The sequence below is a fragment of the Leptosomus discolor genome, chromosome 5 (assembly GCF_034619465.1).
Source record: "Leptosomus discolor isolate bLepDis1 chromosome 5, bLepDis1.hap2, whole genome shotgun sequence".
Classification (NCBI taxonomy): domain Eukaryota; kingdom Metazoa; phylum Chordata; class Aves; order Leptosomiformes; family Leptosomidae; genus Leptosomus; species Leptosomus discolor.
Window position 1 is genome coordinate 40,731,072 of NC_141395.1, and position 20,012 is coordinate 40,751,083.

At 41.2% G+C, this 20,012-nt stretch overlaps 1 protein-coding gene across 3 annotated transcripts in view; it reads right to left on the bottom strand.

The window, feature by feature from the left end:
* Window positions 1–19,643, bottom strand: part of LOC104350969 (uncharacterized) — a 102,496-nt gene extending 82,853 nt beyond the window's left edge. For all 3 annotated transcript variants that reach the window (XM_086465006.1, XM_086465004.1, XM_086465005.1), the window contains exon 1: window positions 19,554–19,643. In XM_086465006.1, coding sequence (XP_086321132.1) covers window positions 19,554–19,643 — 90 coding nt within the window. The remainder of the gene's footprint in view (window positions 1–19,553) is intronic.
* Between the last annotated feature and the right edge of the window lie 369 nt (window positions 19,644–20,012).

Genomic DNA, 20,012 nt, shown 5'->3' on the forward strand with positions numbered 1-20,012 from the left:
AAGTTTGAGATAATGAGTTGCTTCTTTCAGAAGAGTGTCAGCCCCTTCATAAGTAATTGCTGCCTCACCCTCCCCTCCACCCCACAATCTCCTTCCTTTTCAGGCAAAATTTCAACATTTTAGGAACTGCTTCTGCCTCATTTTCATCTTCAACCTTCATCTGCAACCTAGTAGACTGGACAACTCATAGCATCTATAATGCACTGTAGACACCATCAGCCCAGCAATCTGCTTTCTATTACAGACTACACTCTGTACAGATGGAGTTCATTAAAATAAGCAGCATGGCAAAAAGCAAACCATTCACACGATAGCAGAGGGCTGCAGCTGTTGACTAACTCGGCCATCTCCAAAGAACTCTCATAACTACAGCATGTAACTCAACCCTTCTTGTTCGCCTCCCTGCAAGGGAATAACTGCAAGAAGCATACTCTCACCCTTCCCATCCAACAGGGGAAAGGGTAAAGAGAACAGATCAGGTTAAGATGATGTAACTCACTCATCCTTCAAGACCTCAAAAATACAAGCAGAGATTATTAGCATTGACTGATCCTGGTATGAAAATTCTTTAATGGGGGACTCTTTGCTTGTCCGTATCTACAGAAAACTATGCAACTTACACTGGGAGAAAGAGGGAAAAAAAAGTTACATAAAAGTTTGGTTTAATTTTAGAAACTGACTTCCACTCCCCACCACATGAATCACAAGAAGCCTTCCCAAAGATGGGGGATCTTAAAGCCCCCTCCTTTTGTCAAGCACACAAAGCCCACACTTTCACAAAAGGTAAAGCCACTTTCAACTCAATGTCATTAAAAATTCAGTGTTGAGGTGCCAGACACCATCACAAAAAGCAGCTTTAAGGACCTGGACACACTAGGATGCTATAAAGCTACAGTTTTACAAGGATTAGGAGAGTTTATCTGCCTATCATTTTTAACACTCCAGAAATTCAACACTGTTTACATGAGTACACACACCTAGCATATTTACCATCATGAAATTATTCAATACAATGATTAATTCTGATGCACAAGGTATGTAAACAATATTTCCTCAAATCAGAAGTATCAATAAAATCTTTGCCAGAAAGCTGCCACTTTCTCTGTGAGGTCTTGTTTTTTTAAATTACAGTTCTGCTAGGGCCTATTAGTCCTCACCAACAGAGCAACTTAATCTTTACTTCTCTAACATGTAATTTCCTTTAATTATATGTGGAGAATATTTATAAGGCTATTAACATTAATTATAAGAGCCAGAGAGGTCTTAGCAGTAATTACCACTATAAATCAAAGCTCTGAGTAATTTCAAGGGTTGCGCTTTTTTTTTTTTTAAACAGAATCGATTTGATAATCTATCATACTGAATTGCTCAGCATGATGACTCCTTCACTCAATACAATGAGCAGCTGAAACAGGTAAAATCAACATATTTGTAGGCAAGCTTTAGCATCCAAATACAAGTGTATTTCCCCTCCTGTTCCAGCAAATCCCAAAATTCACTTAGAGATATGAAATGGGATTTTGAGAGTGTCAGAAAGAACTGATGCTACTCTTAAGCTTTCATAGATATCATCTTACTTCCACATGTGTTTGGACCTCAACTGACGTTTTGTATCAATTAGGAAATCTATTTTTTTGGCAAGGAGCTAGCCTCAAGTGACATCTGAATGACTGCAAGCATCAGAGGTCTACAGGTGGACTGTCAAAATAGGAAAAGTAGATGCTGCCACCTTTGAAGAGGAGGAGAAGTGGGGGACTTGCAGCTGCAAAGGAGGGAAGCTACAGGGAGATCTCAAACTGGTAGTACAGAGGCTGGTTCAATTGTAGTTGCCACGCACAGATTTACTGCCAGGCAGACTTCTCTCTCACAGAGCAAACTTGCAAAACTACTACCTGGTTCCAGGTAACATTAGTACTGTACCTGTAAAGTGGAGAGGTGTCTTCACAGAATCCTGCATAAGCCCTTAAAAGCATCTGAAGAGTAACAGGCGTGACAAGTCCCTCCTCTTTTAGGTGTGCAAGTTTTTTCATCTCAGCTGTCATTTTCATGTCTTTTTTGACAAAGCTCTAGCTTCAGATGGCAAGTGGTTGCAACATTATCTTATAAAAGAGATTAGCTAAGCTTTCAGCCTTCCTACATGGGGGAAAAAAACCCAACTGCAATCACCGTGCAAAGCTCTAATCTAGTTTTTGACTGATATTCAGTTTTCTTACCAGAAGTAGATGTACATGAACTCACACAGACCATTCAGAGATGTATGCCATTTATTGCCAGCAACTGAGCTATGCTTGCCCCCTTTGCTTCCCCCTTCTAGCTTTGTCACTCAGAGCGGGAGGAACAGATGGAGCTGATAGTTCTGTTCCTGAACTTTACCAGGATGTTTTTCTAGTGCTTCTTTTCAAAAAGTTCTTTGAGACTACTGCTAAGCAATCATGGTCTAAAGTCTGTACAACTAGATCAACAGCCAGGATGACAAAAATCTTGGATGTGAGGAAATGACTCTGGTCCAAACACAGTGATAAAACGTACACTACATACAAAAGCACCCAGAGCTATGAAGAGTCTTGGCTTGTCCTGCCTACTATTTCACCTCATTCATTAACTCATAAGTCCTACTGGTTCTCTTCTCAGAGAGAAGTATTTAAAATTACATAGCTTGAACTTGCCAAATTTGGGGGGGGACACACACGACATGATACATGCCTTCTCAAACATGTACTGGAAAAAAGATGTGTTAGAGGAAGAGAAAAATTGCCAAGCACAAAAGCTCATTTTCTCTAGACTTTACTAACAAATCAGTATTGCTTCTAAATATATCCCCATCTTCTAGACATATCCTAACACAACATCCAACGCACTAGGGAGCTTATACTCACAATAAGCAAGTCCAGGGCAACTCTAGCTGAACTCAGGCTGTGGTTTATAAAGTGCAATTCCATCCAATGTAATCACTTTACAATAGATTTCAGATGCTAAAGACTAAGACTAGATTAAAACCATCCCGACAAGGAGATAGGTAAAGGACTGGCTGCATCAAGGTTAACCTTCCAGTCAATTAATCACAATAATAATCCCTCAATTTTTGGCTTCCTACCTCACCAAATTGAGGCAGGAAAAAGACAGGTCTTCTGCAAAGAAGAATGCCTTTCTCATAGCGCTTTCACTAATGTCCAAGATGCTGAACCCAAAAAAGCTGCTGCAGATCTTGAATCTGTTTCAGAATAGAACTGCAAATTAGCCAGCAACATAGAGACACAGAAAAGCTCTGCTGCCTGTGACATCCGAACTGAAGAGACTGAGCCAGTTCATCTTTTGACCTACTTCGCCCTAAGTGGTCAGTACATTTCCAATACAGAGGCAAAATACAAACTCCAAAAGAAAAAAAAAAAAAAAAAAGGAAAAAAGAAGAGAGACCAGTTTTCCCACATTCTGCATTCACAGAGAAGTTATGTTTTCTCTTTAAGGGGTTAACTTTGTCATTTGATTGCCAGCATGAGTCAGTGGCAGGGAGGGGAAGAAGACAGAACGGTTAGGGCAGGAAGCTCATTCCTATGACACCCTACTTAGCTAACCACAGGCATCACCCCAGTGGAGCCAAAAGCCAGGGCAAAGCTGGCATTGCTTCACCTCTCAAACGGGAAACAGCAAGGTGAGGGAAGCGACTGCTTGGGAGTTAAGAAACAGGGGATAAAGATGCACCATAACTGGGTTCTACTGTCACATCTACGCTAGTCAGGCAAGACTTAAGCATGCCTTTTCCCCCATCTTTCACAGGAGGGCAACTGCTTCACTGGTACGCTGGATGCACCTACAGTAACACGCCCCCTCCCTTAATGATGGCACAACTTCAAAGGAGTTGTTAAAATCAACACTAGCACTTTGCTTTCAAAAATATTTTAAGGCATAAGACACCTCCCTCTTTTTTTCTCCTCCCCTTTTTGCATGACCAACTTATTTTTCCTTTTTTTCTTCTTCTGAATAAGCATTGCAGTTGTAAAACATGGCATTTGACTGCCCTAGAAGCATAGATTTTCCCATGGTATTCTGCCAGGATCATTTTCTTGGTTTGAATCAATGTCCAAGGGAGGAAAATTCACTCCATTTCCATTCTAGCCATAACCCTTTCCCCTGGAATTTCCAACAACACCACACTAGAAAAAGCACCCAGACAACACAATAAAATAAGCTCTCGTTTTTTGCATGTCACTTAAGTATAACTAAAGAAAAAAAAAAAAGACTAAAACTTTTTGATTTGATGAGCTTAGAATATTCCATAATGAAGACAGCTAACCTGAGCATAAGATGCATGAAAATGAGAAAGCAGTTGCACAGAACATTGATTATCTTCTAAAAGCAGTAACATTAAAAAGCATTGAAGCAAAACAAACGCAGAGTACTTTGACATCTGACTACTGAAGCATTTGATGGCATTGCCATGATTTTCTCTCATGTCCCTGAACTAGCCCATTTCTAAAATAAGCACTGCTTGACTAACTAAAAAGGCTTCTAGGAAGCTGTAGGTTTGGTTTTGTTTGTGTGGGGGTTTTTTTGTCTTGGGATTTCATTTTTATGTAGCATAATCTCACAGCACAAGCAACCAAACAGGATGAGGAGATAAACCAACACAGTGAAACTTCATTGCTATGCTCAAACTCAGCCCTCCGAGACAGGCCTTTATGTGGAAAGCTTGATTTCTTTTTTTTTTTTTTTTAACAGAAAAATAAAAGTGTGTTCTACTGAGCACTGCCAGTCATAAAATCTTTCAAGAGTCTCTGTCTCCAATAAAACTTGAGAAAGAAACAAGGACATTTTGAAGCAAACATCTATACTGAGTTGCACAGTGTCACATACAGCATCGGCATAGCCAGGCTCCTGAAGGGACTGCCCTCGAGAACCAAGGAATCTCATTAACAAAACAACACTCAGGAGTAAAAATCATGCATAAATAATTATTCCTGCTCTTCAGAGATAAAAAAGTTTGAATTCAGCAGCTGATGAGCAAGAATGCTGAAGCTGACCATAAGCCATCACTTTAGGGAATAAAAATATTTATTGCCGACTCCCACCCAGCCTAAGTATTTTCACGCACTATAAAAATAGGTCTGGTTTAGAAACTGTTGTGCAAGAAAAGTTATTTCAAATTGATAATGAAGAGAACAGAAGACTGTCAACAAGACCCATTATGTTACAGAACAACAAATCTCACTTTTGTACTTCCCAAGGTGTTCCGTGCACAATCAGGTCTCATTTCAGAAGGAACTCATCGCAATGTTACAGAATTGGAAATTAAATCCATTTTCTGGTTTGGCACTATTAGGATGAATATTACATCTCATTGCACTCGGCCTGCACGCATCCCTGTTTGTAGAACCGAAGCAAAAGCAAACTGAAGATAGGCTGACAATGTGACTGCTGTATTAACCACTTCTAAAGCAAGTATTTTATTTTGAAGGAAACAATTCAATGTATGATGTTAAACATCCAGACTGTCCTTATTTGCCACACCATACTTTCCCTTAGTATTCATCAACTAGTAAATCCAGCCAGAGTAACCACTTACTCCATCTCAGATGGAATTCTGTCAAGCTTAGCACGTTAAAGAGAGCACTAGAAGTGTGTTGTTTCTATATATAACCTGGCTATCTGGTGCACAGTATGTCTGAATAATACAGCCAGACTGACACTGAATGCAAGTTCTCCTAGGTGAGGAAAAAATGAAGTCTCCCTTTGGACTTGCTTTCAAATGACAGAAGCACTCCATGATGTTCTCAAGGAACAAGAGTGCATATAGGACCAAAACAAGGGTTATCCAGTCTTTGGAAAGACCCGTCACACCTACCACTGCTACTTGATTATTTATTTTCTTTAAGTTAGTAAAAGCCTTTCATAAAGCACGTCACTCAAAGTGGCAGAAATAGATTTAAGCAGAGAAGTAGACAAAATACTTCAGGAGTTACGCAGTTGTACCACACAGGGTTATCTGCCTATTATCTTTGGCTGCAGCATCAGACCTTGTCAGCTGTTTCTTTGCTCTGCACCGGCATCAGCCCCTTCCCTCAGGTGGGCTTCGCTTCCTTCCACTCCATCTCCCCACATCTTTTATTTTTTAAAACAACATACTGAAAATACATGCAAGAAACCTTCATGCATTTACTAATAGAAGTGCATGGGGTTTATCCTACATAGAAATAAATACACCTAAGGTTTCCACCCACCATCTAGACATCATAGTTACCTGTGACACAGTTTAAAAGTCTGCAGGCCTTCCCAAGATGACACCTGTATTTCCAAGTCTGCTAGGCAGGATTTCCTGCCATGCCCATGGTATAAGATCTTGGAACTTCCTGAAGTTTAATGCCAAAAACTCAAGTCAAATGAGTCTTCTAATGACTACTGACAAAGGCTGCAGGATGGACACTCCACTAACAGTTGGTATCAGTACTATTCAAACTGTTAGGGATTCAAAATAATTTTATTATCTATACTAAGCATTAACGACAACAGTTTGATTCCTCAATCCTAAGCTCGCTGACAGCAGAAGCAAAATCAGTGTGTTGTGATGCTTGATGGGAGCTCTCATAGCAAGACAGATGTGCAGAGCCTACTTCCAAAAATGTAATATAAAAATTTGTTAAAACAAGGGATAATGCTATAGAAGCCACTCAAAAATGTGGACACTCAATACTGTTTGAGCACTCTTCCAAAAAAAAAAAAAAGTCCAAGACAACTTTTTAGTAGCAGAAGTTTTCAGACGCACTCAGTAGCACTCTTCTTTTTCCCAGCCATGTATTTAAAAATAGATATTCTCCTTCTTCCTCATTTAAGAACCTTTTTCCCTGTAAGGGCTGACCTAAAATTCAAGGTATTTAAAAAAACCAGATTACTGTTTACAGTTAAGTACTTTAATAAGTGGGAGTTCAAGACACAAACATTCAAGTATCAAGTTAGAACAAAGCGTTCAATCTTTGTTTACCTAACACCTGAGTAAGAAATACCTACAACTGTGTACATCTAATACACACATTTACTTCCTCACACCTTATGGGTATACTTCTGTTTTATGTCACAAAAAGTTAGGGAGATCAGACCTCTTCAAATAATATTTAAAAGAATCCTGAAAGCTACATTCCTACCTAGCTTCAAGCAAATGAAAGCCAAAACACATTTTTACATGCAAGGTCAAGATTCAAAACTAAAGATGACCTTTAGTGTACCTTTCTCATCCACAACCAGATTTAATTAAATATAGCTCTTTAGATTGATTAGAGTTAATAAAGCAATCTGGTAACAGACAGTTTTATTGTGTTTACAATATGGTGTTTTGCTGGACTACAGTATAATGGTTAGAAGTTTCCAGGCACTGTTTTTTATTACCTCAACTACGTTAACTTGATATGAAATTTAAAACAAGGACCTAAAGTCATCATAAGTACTGAAGATGATCAGAAGCCTAGTATAGAAATGGCATGAAGGACCCTACAAAGGACATCACCAGAGGAGACTAGTTTTATTTTTTTATATAAAACATACACATATACACACACATATACAAGAGAACTATTGTAAAAATTGTGATTTGCATGCCCCCCCCCCCCACTTTATACTTCTGTTAAGCACTGGACTACTCCTGTGTGTAAAAAGTGTTCAGGGATAGCTAGGTGGGAAAGAGTTGCATGCAATTCTTCAAGTTGTACCACCTTTCTGCAGAGAGACTGTGCTTCTGGTTAACTTAGACATTCTGCTATAACAAATAACCTGTAGCTCTCCCTACCTATATTCTGATGGAAGGGTCAGTACACTTCAAATACAGACTGAAATTCTTGATTTGCAACATCCACCAAAGAAGTGCCAAAACTGCTTGAGCAACTCTGATTTAAGGCAAAGTGTCTATGTCCAGAGAAACCGCCTTAAAAATGCCTGGTGAAATCACCTTTTCTTGTTAGTACAGCTGTACGCTGCAGAGTGTGGATAACAGCTTCTACTACATTAGTGCTTTACCAGATTTTCTGTCCTTCAAGCACAAATAATCAAACATTTAGTAACAGTGCTCTAACCATGTCTATTCAGGAGAGGAGCCAAGTTCTACGGCAGTTTGCAGAAAAAGCACACAGAGGAAATTTCACAGAGAAAATGTTTTTAAAATTCACATTTCTCAACCAATTTTAAGAGACATGTCAAAAAATAAATAGATTGTTAAAAAAAATTTTAAAACCCCAATACACTATCTTCCATATCTCATCACTACAACTAGTTAAAAAATTTGTACCTATAAAGATACTCTTACCTGGCCAGGAGTTACCCTCTCATGCTTGCTGTTGTTCCACAACCCATTCCTTCATGGGAAGAGGAATTCTCTGAGAGAGCCAGGACATGTCAAGACAACTTGCCCAGAGTGAGATGGTGCTGAACAACCCATCAGCTTGGATTAAAGCTAAAAAACCAGCATTGTTTAAGAAACGATTGGACAGCTTTTGTGTGGGGGTGGGACAGGATTACTGTATCCAAACTGGGTCTGAGCTATAATGGATTACCTGGAGAATCTGTGTCCTAACCCTTACTAACAAATGAGTTCAGTTTGAAATACACTACTAGGCTACACACACCTTGTTTAGTCGTATGACAAAAATCACCTTCATGGCTATTTACTGGAGTTCTTGAAATCAAGGAAAGCTACTGGGAATACATCAAGAGCATAAGACAGAGACAGCCCTCCCCGGTCAGTTCCTTTCTTTGCTTGCTCCTTCCCCCCCCCCCCCCAACAGCAATTATCACCTTGAGGATAAAATTATAACTTTCACCCTCAGTCTCATAGTCCATTTAACACTCAAATTGTGTCGATCAAATAGTTTGTCAGGAACAGCTGTATTCAAAAAATGGCAAATATCAAGAAATGGTGAGTGAACGGGATAAACCAGATAGAAAAGCTCAGCCCTTTAAGAATCACGTTCTCTTAGAGGAAACTACAATGAAAACCCAATTCCCTTAAGATTTACTACCAGCTCCTGAGGTGCACTAAGCAATCTTAGAAATGTCATACATAAGGTTTTTATACCAAATCACTGTATTCACAGAGCCTGTATCCAAGATATTAGACTAGTTTTTGGGCACACTTTATTGATTTTATAGTGGGAAGATTGAAACAGCAGACTTGTTATGTCAGCAGCACAGGTGGCAGACCTCAGAGAAGCAACTCTAGGTAATGCAGATCTCCAAGAAGCTTGCTTCTGTATTAACAGGTTGAGCCCACCCCCTCAAAAAAAAAAAAAAAATTATGATAGACTGCGGTAAGAGCATAGCTCACTACAAACCCATTGATCTTTATTTTCTAATGCAAAATTTGCAGATTGCTTGGTTAGACAACAAGTTCTGGGTTACCAGGTGCCTTTCTGTTAGCCTGAAAATAATTTCTAAGTCTGACAGGATGTATTTATTCCATCAGTGACACAAAAGTATTTCACCAGCTTATACAGAGAACATTTCTTTGCTTGCTCTAGTTCACCAAATAATGACTTTTTTTTCCCCAGGGTAATTAGACAAGAATGTACAAATATTACTAAAAACACTGTGCAGCCCTCTATAAATAAAATACTGACATTCTCTACGTATACCAACATTATCCCTTGTATCTACACACAAGTGTACTATTTCCCAGAGCCCCTAGATTCCTCCACAGTTCATGGAAAGGTTAGGTCACATCACTGTTTCAATGTACTCATTTCACATCAGGGCAGATTTAAATTTCATATTTAATAGACAATGGAATAGCATGACCTTTGGGTATCACAAAAAATGTCCCAAAAGCCCACTTCAATTTTCAACAGATGTTGATTCAACATATTTGTCAATGTAAATCCTCTTAGAGCTCAGCCACACATTCAGCAAAGGAAGAAAATTGAGACCAGCAAACACACACTTCATATGGGAGAACAGACATTTTAAAGAAAACAGCTTACGGGAAATGCAGTTGCACAGCAAAGCAATAGGGTTATAGACCATAAAAATTTAAACTGACCAATTTCCTAAAAAACATATGAAGTTGTATCTACTATTTTCCTAGCAAGTCAATTGAAAGAACTTCATTTACAATCAGAGAGAAACAAGAAGCGATTACACAGATGAAAAACAACAGTAGGCTGTTATCTATTACTGTTCACAGTCAGCAAAAGCAATACAATTTAATGTTTCCATGTGAATTGTAGAAAATCGGCAACAGCCATATCTGAAATACCTGAATCTAAAGCAATGTGCGTTTTAAAAAGGAAAAAAATGTGAAGCTACAAGAGTCTGATAGGAAATCAGAGTCCAGGGATTTTTCTGCACGTGAAGCACACAAAAGCCTTTCCTTGCTCTCCTGCCATCCTAGGATGTTAGCTGATAAATGCTCCATAACTAGAAGACCCAAGTGGGGATGCCTGAAATCCATCTGACCTGAGGGAACAAGCTTAAAAGCCCGACCTAGCTTTTAGCATGCCAGATACTCCTGTAGTCCATTTCTGCCTACTGGAAGAGGCTGGCAAAGCAGACAGAAAAGACAGACTCAACTAAATTTGGTATTCAAATATGGGATTAGAGAAAGGATATTTTGGGCTGTAGGAAGTACTCAAAAAAGGAAGGCAAAGAAAAAAAATATTAAATTTAAATCAGATACTAGTGAAGGGAAAGATCATAAGATACGCAAAAGCAGAAACCAAGAGGGAAGAAACATTATTCCTTCTATTATTCTCCGTCTGTGCAAAGCTCTGCACTTGAGGCATCTATGGGACTGCGAGAACAGTCTGTGAAGAATCACCAGCGGGACCACTCAGGACAGAGGCATCATCACTTCACTGCAGACAATATTGAAATACAAGTCACTGGCCAAGCAGCTAAACCAGTAAACACACAGATAAACTGCTTTTGTGGAATTCTCTTCCAGTAAGCTTTTCCATTCTGGGAAAGATAAATCAATCTGACACTAATTACACCTAAAAACTGCAAGTAATGATGTTATGGTAGAAAAAACCCAACTATTTCTGAAGCAGCCAGAAGCAGCTGGAGATACCATCTTGCTTGTTTCTTTGATAGAAGTTTGAATACAAATTGAAGAATCCACTCTCATTCACATAAACCTTCTAACAGCCAAGAGGAAAGAAAATTGTTGCTCTGAAACTTAACTATTGTTTTTGCATTTCTTCACATACCAACAATAGCAAGCACTGCCCTACCTAATTACCAGGGATTAAAAACAGGAACACAGCAGTGGCGGTGCACATGGCAATTTTGGTCTACCAAAGGCTCTGCTTTCTTGTACAGCAAGATACAATATAAAAATAAAATCTAAATATTTCTCAAAGAGCACAGGAGCTCATGAAGCATCAAAGAACCATCCAGTGTTTTTACAAGTATAGTGTCCAGGATTAAGCTCTATCACAAAATAAACTCTCAGCTTGCACACAAAAGCAGCATGCAGGAAGGAGGAGAGAGCTGTGAAGAAGAGCAGTGACAAACCAGCAAAGAGCTAGAAGCAATAAGAAATTAAGAGGCTTCCTCACCACACCCAAGACTGGAACACAGCTCGGACTTAGCACTATCAGATCACTTTCCATGTTCACTGTCTCCAGCTCAACTCTTAAATGCTGCGGTAGTATTTAGATGGCTAAAACCACAGCCCATGCCAAGCCAATGACTCCCGGGCTGCAGGCACACAGAAGGGCAAAGCAGATGCAACTAAACAAACCCATCTCTTTTCAGATCACACCCAGCATGTTTTACCAAAGTACATCGCAAAGCAACCAACTTTCCAGTTCTAGGTCAGAAATTTTTAATGAGCAACTAACTCAGACACTTATTTTGGTTGGCATCAAACAGTATCTTAAGTCCTTAAATTAACAAAAGTTATTTCAATCTATTCAATGGAGCTTCCAAGTCAGAATTAGTCACTCAGCTCAGACCAGAGTTGTGCCCTTTATGTGCAATTACACTCAATATCCAAAACATCCATCCTTCCTTAACGCAGACATAGCTAGTTTTGTTAAAACTTCCCAATTTTTATGGCTGACAATAAAACTAAATCTTTTCCGAAGGGTTAGAAGACAACCACCCCCCCTTCAGAATTTCATGCCCTAAAGTGGCGCACACTGTATCGGAAATTCACTTACAGAAAAATGTGAAACATTGAGGGGATGAAGGAACAGAAACCAGGATTGCAGGCTAGATGCTGAAGTGTCAAATCCATCTTGGGGAGATGCTGCTTCATTTAACCAGGGATACACCCCCTTCTGCCCAGTTTTTGGTTTAGGCATACATCCACATCCCAAAACAAGCAACCCTCAATTTTGGAAACAGCCTCAGTCAGAGTCAGCTTGTGTCTTCTCTCTCAACATCCAAATCTCTCAGCTGGTTAGGCCATAAAACTGCTCCCAGCTCTGCTCATCAGGAAATACTTCCCAAGCCTTGTCCTTCATACTGCCCTCCATACCCTCATGCTGCTTAGTTAAGTTTGTTTAAAGGCAGAATTAGAAATCCATCCAGATACACATAGGAAATGTCTTTGGCACTGAGGTCTAACCAGCGACTACTCTAGGGAAGGACAGCTGTCAAACCAGTTCAGTGATCAGAGTTATGGCACATTCCTGCCAATGTAAAAATATTACTTCCATGCTTTTCCCCCGCCTCTGAATACACGACTTCTGTACCCATTCTGTAGCCTCCAAAAATCAGTAGTTTTAACAGCCTGACCAGAACTTCCACATTTTCGTTACAGAAGATTATGTCACATGGTCATTCCTGCTTGAAGTCATTTATACACTACAAGCACTGCACAGCAATTAGATCAGCTCCTCCTAGGTAATTAAAAACTTCAAATTCCTACCAGTAAAGTATTGCCTTATTCAGTATTTATTATGCCACACCAAGCTTTAATTTCAACAGTTAAAGCTTCTACAACTAGGCCTCTGAGAGTTGCCTTACATCTCTTGCTACCTACCAGCAACATGGGTAGTTCTCCATCCTCAAAACAGCTACAAGTACCTGCACATGAGCTCCAGCACATCAGACTATTCAGTTTAAGAGATTACTGTCTCCAGCTGCTAGTCTCATTCCCCTGTAAGAGGTTACACTACTCGCAGAGCAGAGGATGAAGAAGCATACAACGGCTCTTCACCAGCAGCTATTTACCTTACAGCATCTTACTTTTAAGAGTTTAAAACAAAATTATAGGTAAAAGATGCTAGCTGGAATCTAGCAATCCCAGTAACCTTGAACTACAGTGATCTGTACCATAACTCATCTCAGCTACCCATGGTATGAAAAACACGTTCACCAGGAATTGGCTAACACTAACTTGCAAGACTGAAGACCAAGCCTACCCATATGGATGTTTTTCTAAATATATTTTTGCCTGATGCAATATTCTCATTTCAATGCACATACCAGTTATTCTTCCAGCTTTAGTTGGCAAAGTTCTACAGCCTACTTCTTGTTCCCAAACAGAAATAAGGTGAAAGAGGAGAAGAGTGGCTTGGGAGTAGATGGTTACAGATGTCTTCCCACAAGAAGCCCTTGAGCACTTCCCTCATCTTCACTGTGTGATGAAAGTCCAAATATCAGCTTTTTTTCTACTATATGCAAGCCCAGCTATTCATCTTCAGTAGAATCAGGGTAATTGGCAAGAGCACCAGATAACACCAGAAGCAGAGAAAGCTCCACAATGAAATGACCATGCACTTTCCCTTCTCAGAAGAATCTCTGATGTTAAAAAAAAAACCCCACACACCAACCCACAACAACAAAACCCAAAAAAACAAAAACAACTCTCAAAGCCACCTTACAACCATCTGAAGGAAAACTTGGCTTACCGCAGTTCCCTTTCCACCCACCCCACCCCCCATTCCAATGGGCAGCTTCTCCCCCAAAAGGTATTTCAACACAAGCGAGACAACAGCTGATATTTCTGAGCGGCTATTTTAAGGTTTGCTTATGAGTGCCTATGTCTAGATAGATAGATTCACTGCTTCTGGCAACCTGCTGACTTAACAGGAGGGACAAATACCTTGTTTCAAAAGCCCAAAACACTATGTGGATTATGCTCCTTGCAACCAAAGGACAAAAAAACCTCCTGAACAGTGCTGAAAGCCTTGCAAGTACACTTGAGCTCCAACTTTATTCAGCAACAGGCCTGGAAAAACATCCTTCTAGATGAGGTAATGATTAGTATTACATACTGCAGACAAGCTCAGCATCTGGGCTTGCAAAGAAAAAGGCTGGGTTTCCCATGTTGTTAATACTAACAGTAGTCTCTTGCTTGACTGAAATAGGAGTCACAGTTCCTAAACAGCTGTTTCCTTAGACAGCAAGAGAACAGCTGAAGAAGACTCAGGCCAGGCACAGACACAGAAACAGGCAACTAATTATTTAAAGTTGCAATAGGCATACTGTGAGGCAGATGGTGCATTGGGAGTCAGGCTACAATCACCCATTTAAAAATCTTAAGACCCATCTCCTTTTAGTTGTCTCACTTCTCAAACCATCCAAAGCGTCTCCTTCACACATTTCCTTTAGGAAAGATTCTAAGTGATGCCAATGCCATTTGTTTGACACATAGACGTAAAACATCAGAAAAAAAAGAAGTGTTTGATGAAGAAGAGCACATTTGTAACATACAATCATCTCAATTTTGGAACAATTCTCCTCGCCCTACTGGCAAGCATTGTCTACAAAGTCCTCCTTCCTTCCTATATTTAGGTCAACGAGGCTCAGTCAAGCCCTCCATGACCATCCCTTGCTTTCATAACTTTCTATTCTAGAAGACGGATCTAGAGCCAGGCATGCTTTTTCAGATTATTTGTTCTCTTGGGCTGCTATATTAACGATCACTTTTTCTTTTCATTACTTTCTGCCTTTATAAGTCAAGTACAAGCAACCGGTGCTACACAACCCAGACTGTTTCTAAGGGCTTCTCCTGGAATATTTATCTGACTTACAAAAGCCTTGATGTACGTCTAATGCCAAATACTACTCAAAAAATTCCACCACTGTGCTAACGAGGCACACAGGTCTTACATGGGCATTACCTAGTATATCCTTAGGGAAGACACTGCTTCAAATGCTCTGGTTTGCATAACAGTTCAATAACATCTGCGTGGCTTGCGTTCTCGTGTGTAAATCTCCATTCTGCTTGTTTTAGCTTTGACTTTTACCAAATTGTTTCCATCTCTGTTCATGCAAGTCACCCAAATTGTTGTATAAACCAGAGAATTCTCCCCCAAAGTATCCCCTCAAAAGCCAGGCCTTTAGATTCCACATACAATGATCATATCATCTCTTCACTAGTCCTGAAACTCCAGGCTTTTGAAGTTACTTAGTTCCTTCTTACCGTAACCAGTAAAGCTGTCTGGCTCGTTTCAGCTGCATTTTGAGCTATTTCTGATCAGCTACACTCACTGCTCCTTCATAGGCGTGTAGCATCCCAATTTTTGAATCATTAAGAATGCAAGTCAATGCCCAAACTAAAAACTTCAGTGAAACAATCAAATTTATGGTCCATAAACTGATGTTGCCAGTTACTTAAAAATAATAATTATGGACATGTAAGTATGTAGGTGACAGTTCTTGAGGCTTTGAAAGTGACATGTAGTGTACAAAAATTGAAGCAGCAACCCTCATAACACTGCTTCCTTTATTAGTAAAAATAAAGTTACGTTGCTTGAATTACTAACTTCAAATTAACTACTAGCTAAAGAGTTCTACTCTGTAAATTGCTGGATGAAAAGGAGGCAATTTTGAGCACAGAGATGACAAGGTAGGACTTTTTCTGAGCAGCACATCTGTTTGCAAAAAGTTAGCAAAACAAGGTGTAAATGACTTTCCTAATAAAAACAAGACATTTACCTTAAACTTGTTCTTCCTCATTCAAGAAAATAAAAACCAGTAACCAATATCTGCCTATAAGAGAAATACCTCATTTACACAGATGGCAGCTTCTCATAAGATTTGCAAAATTCTTTCTGTTCATGTAACACTGAACTGTTAGGTAGAGCACAGTGGAAGTTAGGGGGGGGAAAAAACGTTCCTCTAGAAACAGCGTCTCAAGTTATCACATCAAAACCATCTAACTCAAGCAGGAAAAAAGCAGGAGGTCAGTCCCAGTAAGGCTGAGCAGCCCAGGACTCTGCCTTCCCAAGCCACATGTACCCCAGTCCGAGCACAGGGACAGATGACTGCACAGTCCGTGTACGCAATTACTGCTGGCTGTGCTGGCACAGACCTCGAGGAGTATCAAACTGCTAGATTTTGCAAACACTGCTGGCATGTATTCACAGAGAGGAGTAAAATAGCCCAAAAGTTTCCATTGACCTAACACAGAATAACCTACTGGCGTCAACACAAGCCTGAAAGTGGAGAAGCCTATCATTGATCAACTTCACTGTCATCTGTAAGAGCTGACACCCGGAAAAAAATAACCTCAGCAATACAAGCTAGGTGTGTGTACAGCAAATCCTGAGTGGCAGTCATCCGTGTCTGTTAGAAACTGAGAACACCATGTTCTTACGTTAACTATATTTACATATTTGCCATCCGTTTAATGACCACGTAAGTCAGAAGCTCAACAGCTAGATTTAGTGGTACAGTACTACTCTTCCCTGATGGGTAAGGTGATTTACAGTAACTGTACAGCCTGCCTCCACTCTAAACAGGTCTAGACAAGGTGATAAACTGCTTACAGCTGATCTAGTTCAGAAATTGCCTCAAACATTAAAACTTACTACTACTGCTTAACATGATTAACACTGCTACTAAAACCCCGTCACTACAATACGCTTCACTTTTACAATTTCCTTCTGCTTGCTTAGTTAATTCCTCCTAAGTCTGTTCTCACATCCTGTGGGGGCAAGGACTGCCTTCTTCACTGCATGAGGCTCTCTTTTGGTCTATGCTAGACTGCACAAACATAGAAAGACATTCTGGTCGCAAATTAAAAAAAATTCATGCTTCAAATGGCAGGAGTTTAAGAGTTTTACAAGTTTCAGTATGTCTTTATAGAAGTACATAGTATACCAAGATATTCTGAACATTACAAAATAAAACTAGAGGGTGTCAAAGCACTACAACCCTCTTAGAGGAAAACCAAAAGGAGAGAAGAAGCACACCTTTCAACTTACTTCCAGAGATCCCAAGGTAAAAATACCTCTATGAATAAATCTGGTTTGGATGCTCTTTTAGGCTCCCATCTGAGCATGGCAAGAAGAGATCCTAGAATCTGCTAATAACTTGCAAGCACCTGTGGCTTCTGGATAACAAAGGGTGATCAAAGGAAGGAAGAATGAAAACCTACGCACAAACGCAACAGGTCTATGTCTCAGCTTTGCCTAAACACCTGCGAGGGAGGCTGGAAGAGCCAAAATGTCAGTAACCCTCATATCCTTCTCAACATGAAGACTCTCAATATCTTTACCAGGAGGAGACAAAACGCTTTCTTTAAATTTTTAAGAGTTCTTAAGATCATACAGAAGGATTCATCATCTGGGATCCCCTGTGTGGAGAACAGGCAGTTAAATAACATAACTATTGTAAGTGCATAAACCCCAAGATAGAATAATGCAAAGACTTAAAATAATATGGGAAAACACTGAACCTTGAACTTGGCAGTTCACAGTTTTAGCACTCAAGGGAAAAGATAAAAGACATGCTTGTGTCAGGCTTTTTGACCAAATGGAGTTTTCCTTTAAACAACCCCCAGAAGGGAAAAAAAAAAAAAAAAAAAAAAAAAAATCCACAAAACATCACAGTATTTGAGGCCTCAAACCACTGCACAATACAGTGAAAAGCAGTATATAAGCTTAAAAAAAGTGAAAGTGGGAGAGAAATGTGCAACAGAGAAGGACAACCTAGGCCCCCTGTTACAGATTGATGTTTTCCTTGATCAAATGACAGCACGGCCAGGACATAGCTGTGGAATTTAAACACTCATCCCAAAGCAATTCCTAGGTTGGTATCATGACTCAAACTCTAATAGACAGCACAATCACTCTTACTTGCTATCTTATGTCCAGAACATGAGACATTCTTGTCCTCCTACCTCAAACTCCATCCCTAGGAACCTTCTCATCTTCTCATACTGCCACAAAAACCTGACTTCTGGAAACACACTGGCCAAATCACTCACAGAAATTAGTCTACTGCACGTATTCCAAAGACGCTACAAATCACTTCAAAATGGCACATAAGAACAGTAAAGGCTTCCCATGTCAGGGCTGCCATTAGTGATCATATCTGAGGTGCACAATGCTACAGCTATCTCAATCTAACAGTCAGTTGCCACCAAAAATAAGCTGCACATTAGCATTCATCTGATCCTGTTCCAACTTTGATTCAGGAAAGGAAATCAAGACAGACTTAAATCTCTTCTAGAAAAGCAATTTATCTTGTAACTCATCTTGGGGTCAGACCAAGATGAGGCAAGGTGCAGACATAATCCACGTTAGGGGAAAAGGATGGCCACCTTCAGCAGCATAGACTCACAGAATGGTTTGGGTTGGAAGAACCTTAAAGATCACCTAGTTCCAACCCCCTGCCATGGGCAGGGACACCTTCCACTAGACCAGGTTGCTCCAAGCCCCATCCAGCCTGGCCTTGAACACTGCCAGGGAGGGGGCAGCCACAGCTTCTCTGGGCAACCTGTGCCAGTGTCTCACCACCCTCACATGAAGAATTTCTTCCCAACATCTAACCTAAATCTAACCCCTTTCAGTTTGAAACCGTCATCCCTTGTCCTATCACTATGCTCCGTGATAAAGAGTCCCTCCCCACCTTTCCTGTAGGCAGCTAGCATCGGATCATCTTAGACACAGTGAGGAACCACCCCACGGCCACCTATCCCAACCTCAGGTTGGGGTTGCCCATATCCCTCATCATAAGACTGTGGAAAGAAGGATAGAGAACAGATTCAGTAAACATGAAAACCAAATTCATGTCATCCTATTCACCACTGAACCACTGCAACCACACACAAGTAAGAATTGGGAGGTAGAGGGAAAACAGCCATCAGCTGTTTTTAACTGTTCAAAGTCTGATCAAGCACAATGTAGTGCCTAGCGAGCTGCAAGCCTAACCCATTAAATATAAATATAAGCCAGTCGCCAAGTTTGACTGTACGCGTATGCCTACATCTAGCATCACCTTACAGCCTGCTGGTTTACGTTTTTTCAAGTGTACGTACCCCTAAAAACCCAAGTGGCCTATTTTCTGGTTGTCGGGCATTAACACCAACCGCAGCAGCAGACAATTAATTTCCCCTCACGGCGGGGCTGGCGCAGGGAGGGGTTGCTGCCCGGGCTGGCGCTGAACGCCGCTTTCCTCACGGATAAAACACCTTAGGCGCTTTCAGACTGAAGTGCTGCCCTAGGAGCATCAACCAGGCCGACACCGTTAAGATGAATGCGGTTTTTATTTCGCGTTTCATCAATCTGCCCTTGAGCCCGTTGCCCGGGGGCGCCTGCGCGGCGGTTGGGGGAGCCCGGGGCGGGGGAAGGAGGGATGGGATGGGGGGGATGAGGGGATGGCCGCCCGCCGCTCACCTCGCGGGCGATCTGGTTGAGCGCATCGTCCTCCGCCGTCAGGCGCTCCCGGTTCGGCAGCCGCTTTCGCCCGGCCCCCTGCGTCCCCATAGCAGACCCGCTCCAGCACCGTCCCCCACCAGCCCCAACCTCCCGCCTTTACTGCTCGCCGGCGCCGGCGTGAAGAGCCCGGTCGTCACCGCCCCCCGCCCCGCGCATGCGCCGCCGCCCCCTGCGCTGAGGGGCCGGGCTGGGCGCCGCTTCACGCCCCGCAGGAGCCCAGTGATGGAGGGTTGCGGGCAGGGCAGCTCGTTTGCTTCCCCCGCAGCAGCTCCCTCAGCCGTGGGCGGCCCCGCTGGGGACCCTGTGGCACCCGCGACCCTGGCCGGGCATAGCCGCGGGCTCCCCGGTTTCCACAGCCCTCCGGTGACTTGCCCTCCCGGGGCCTCTTTCCCACAAAGACGAAGAAAGTTTCCCTGA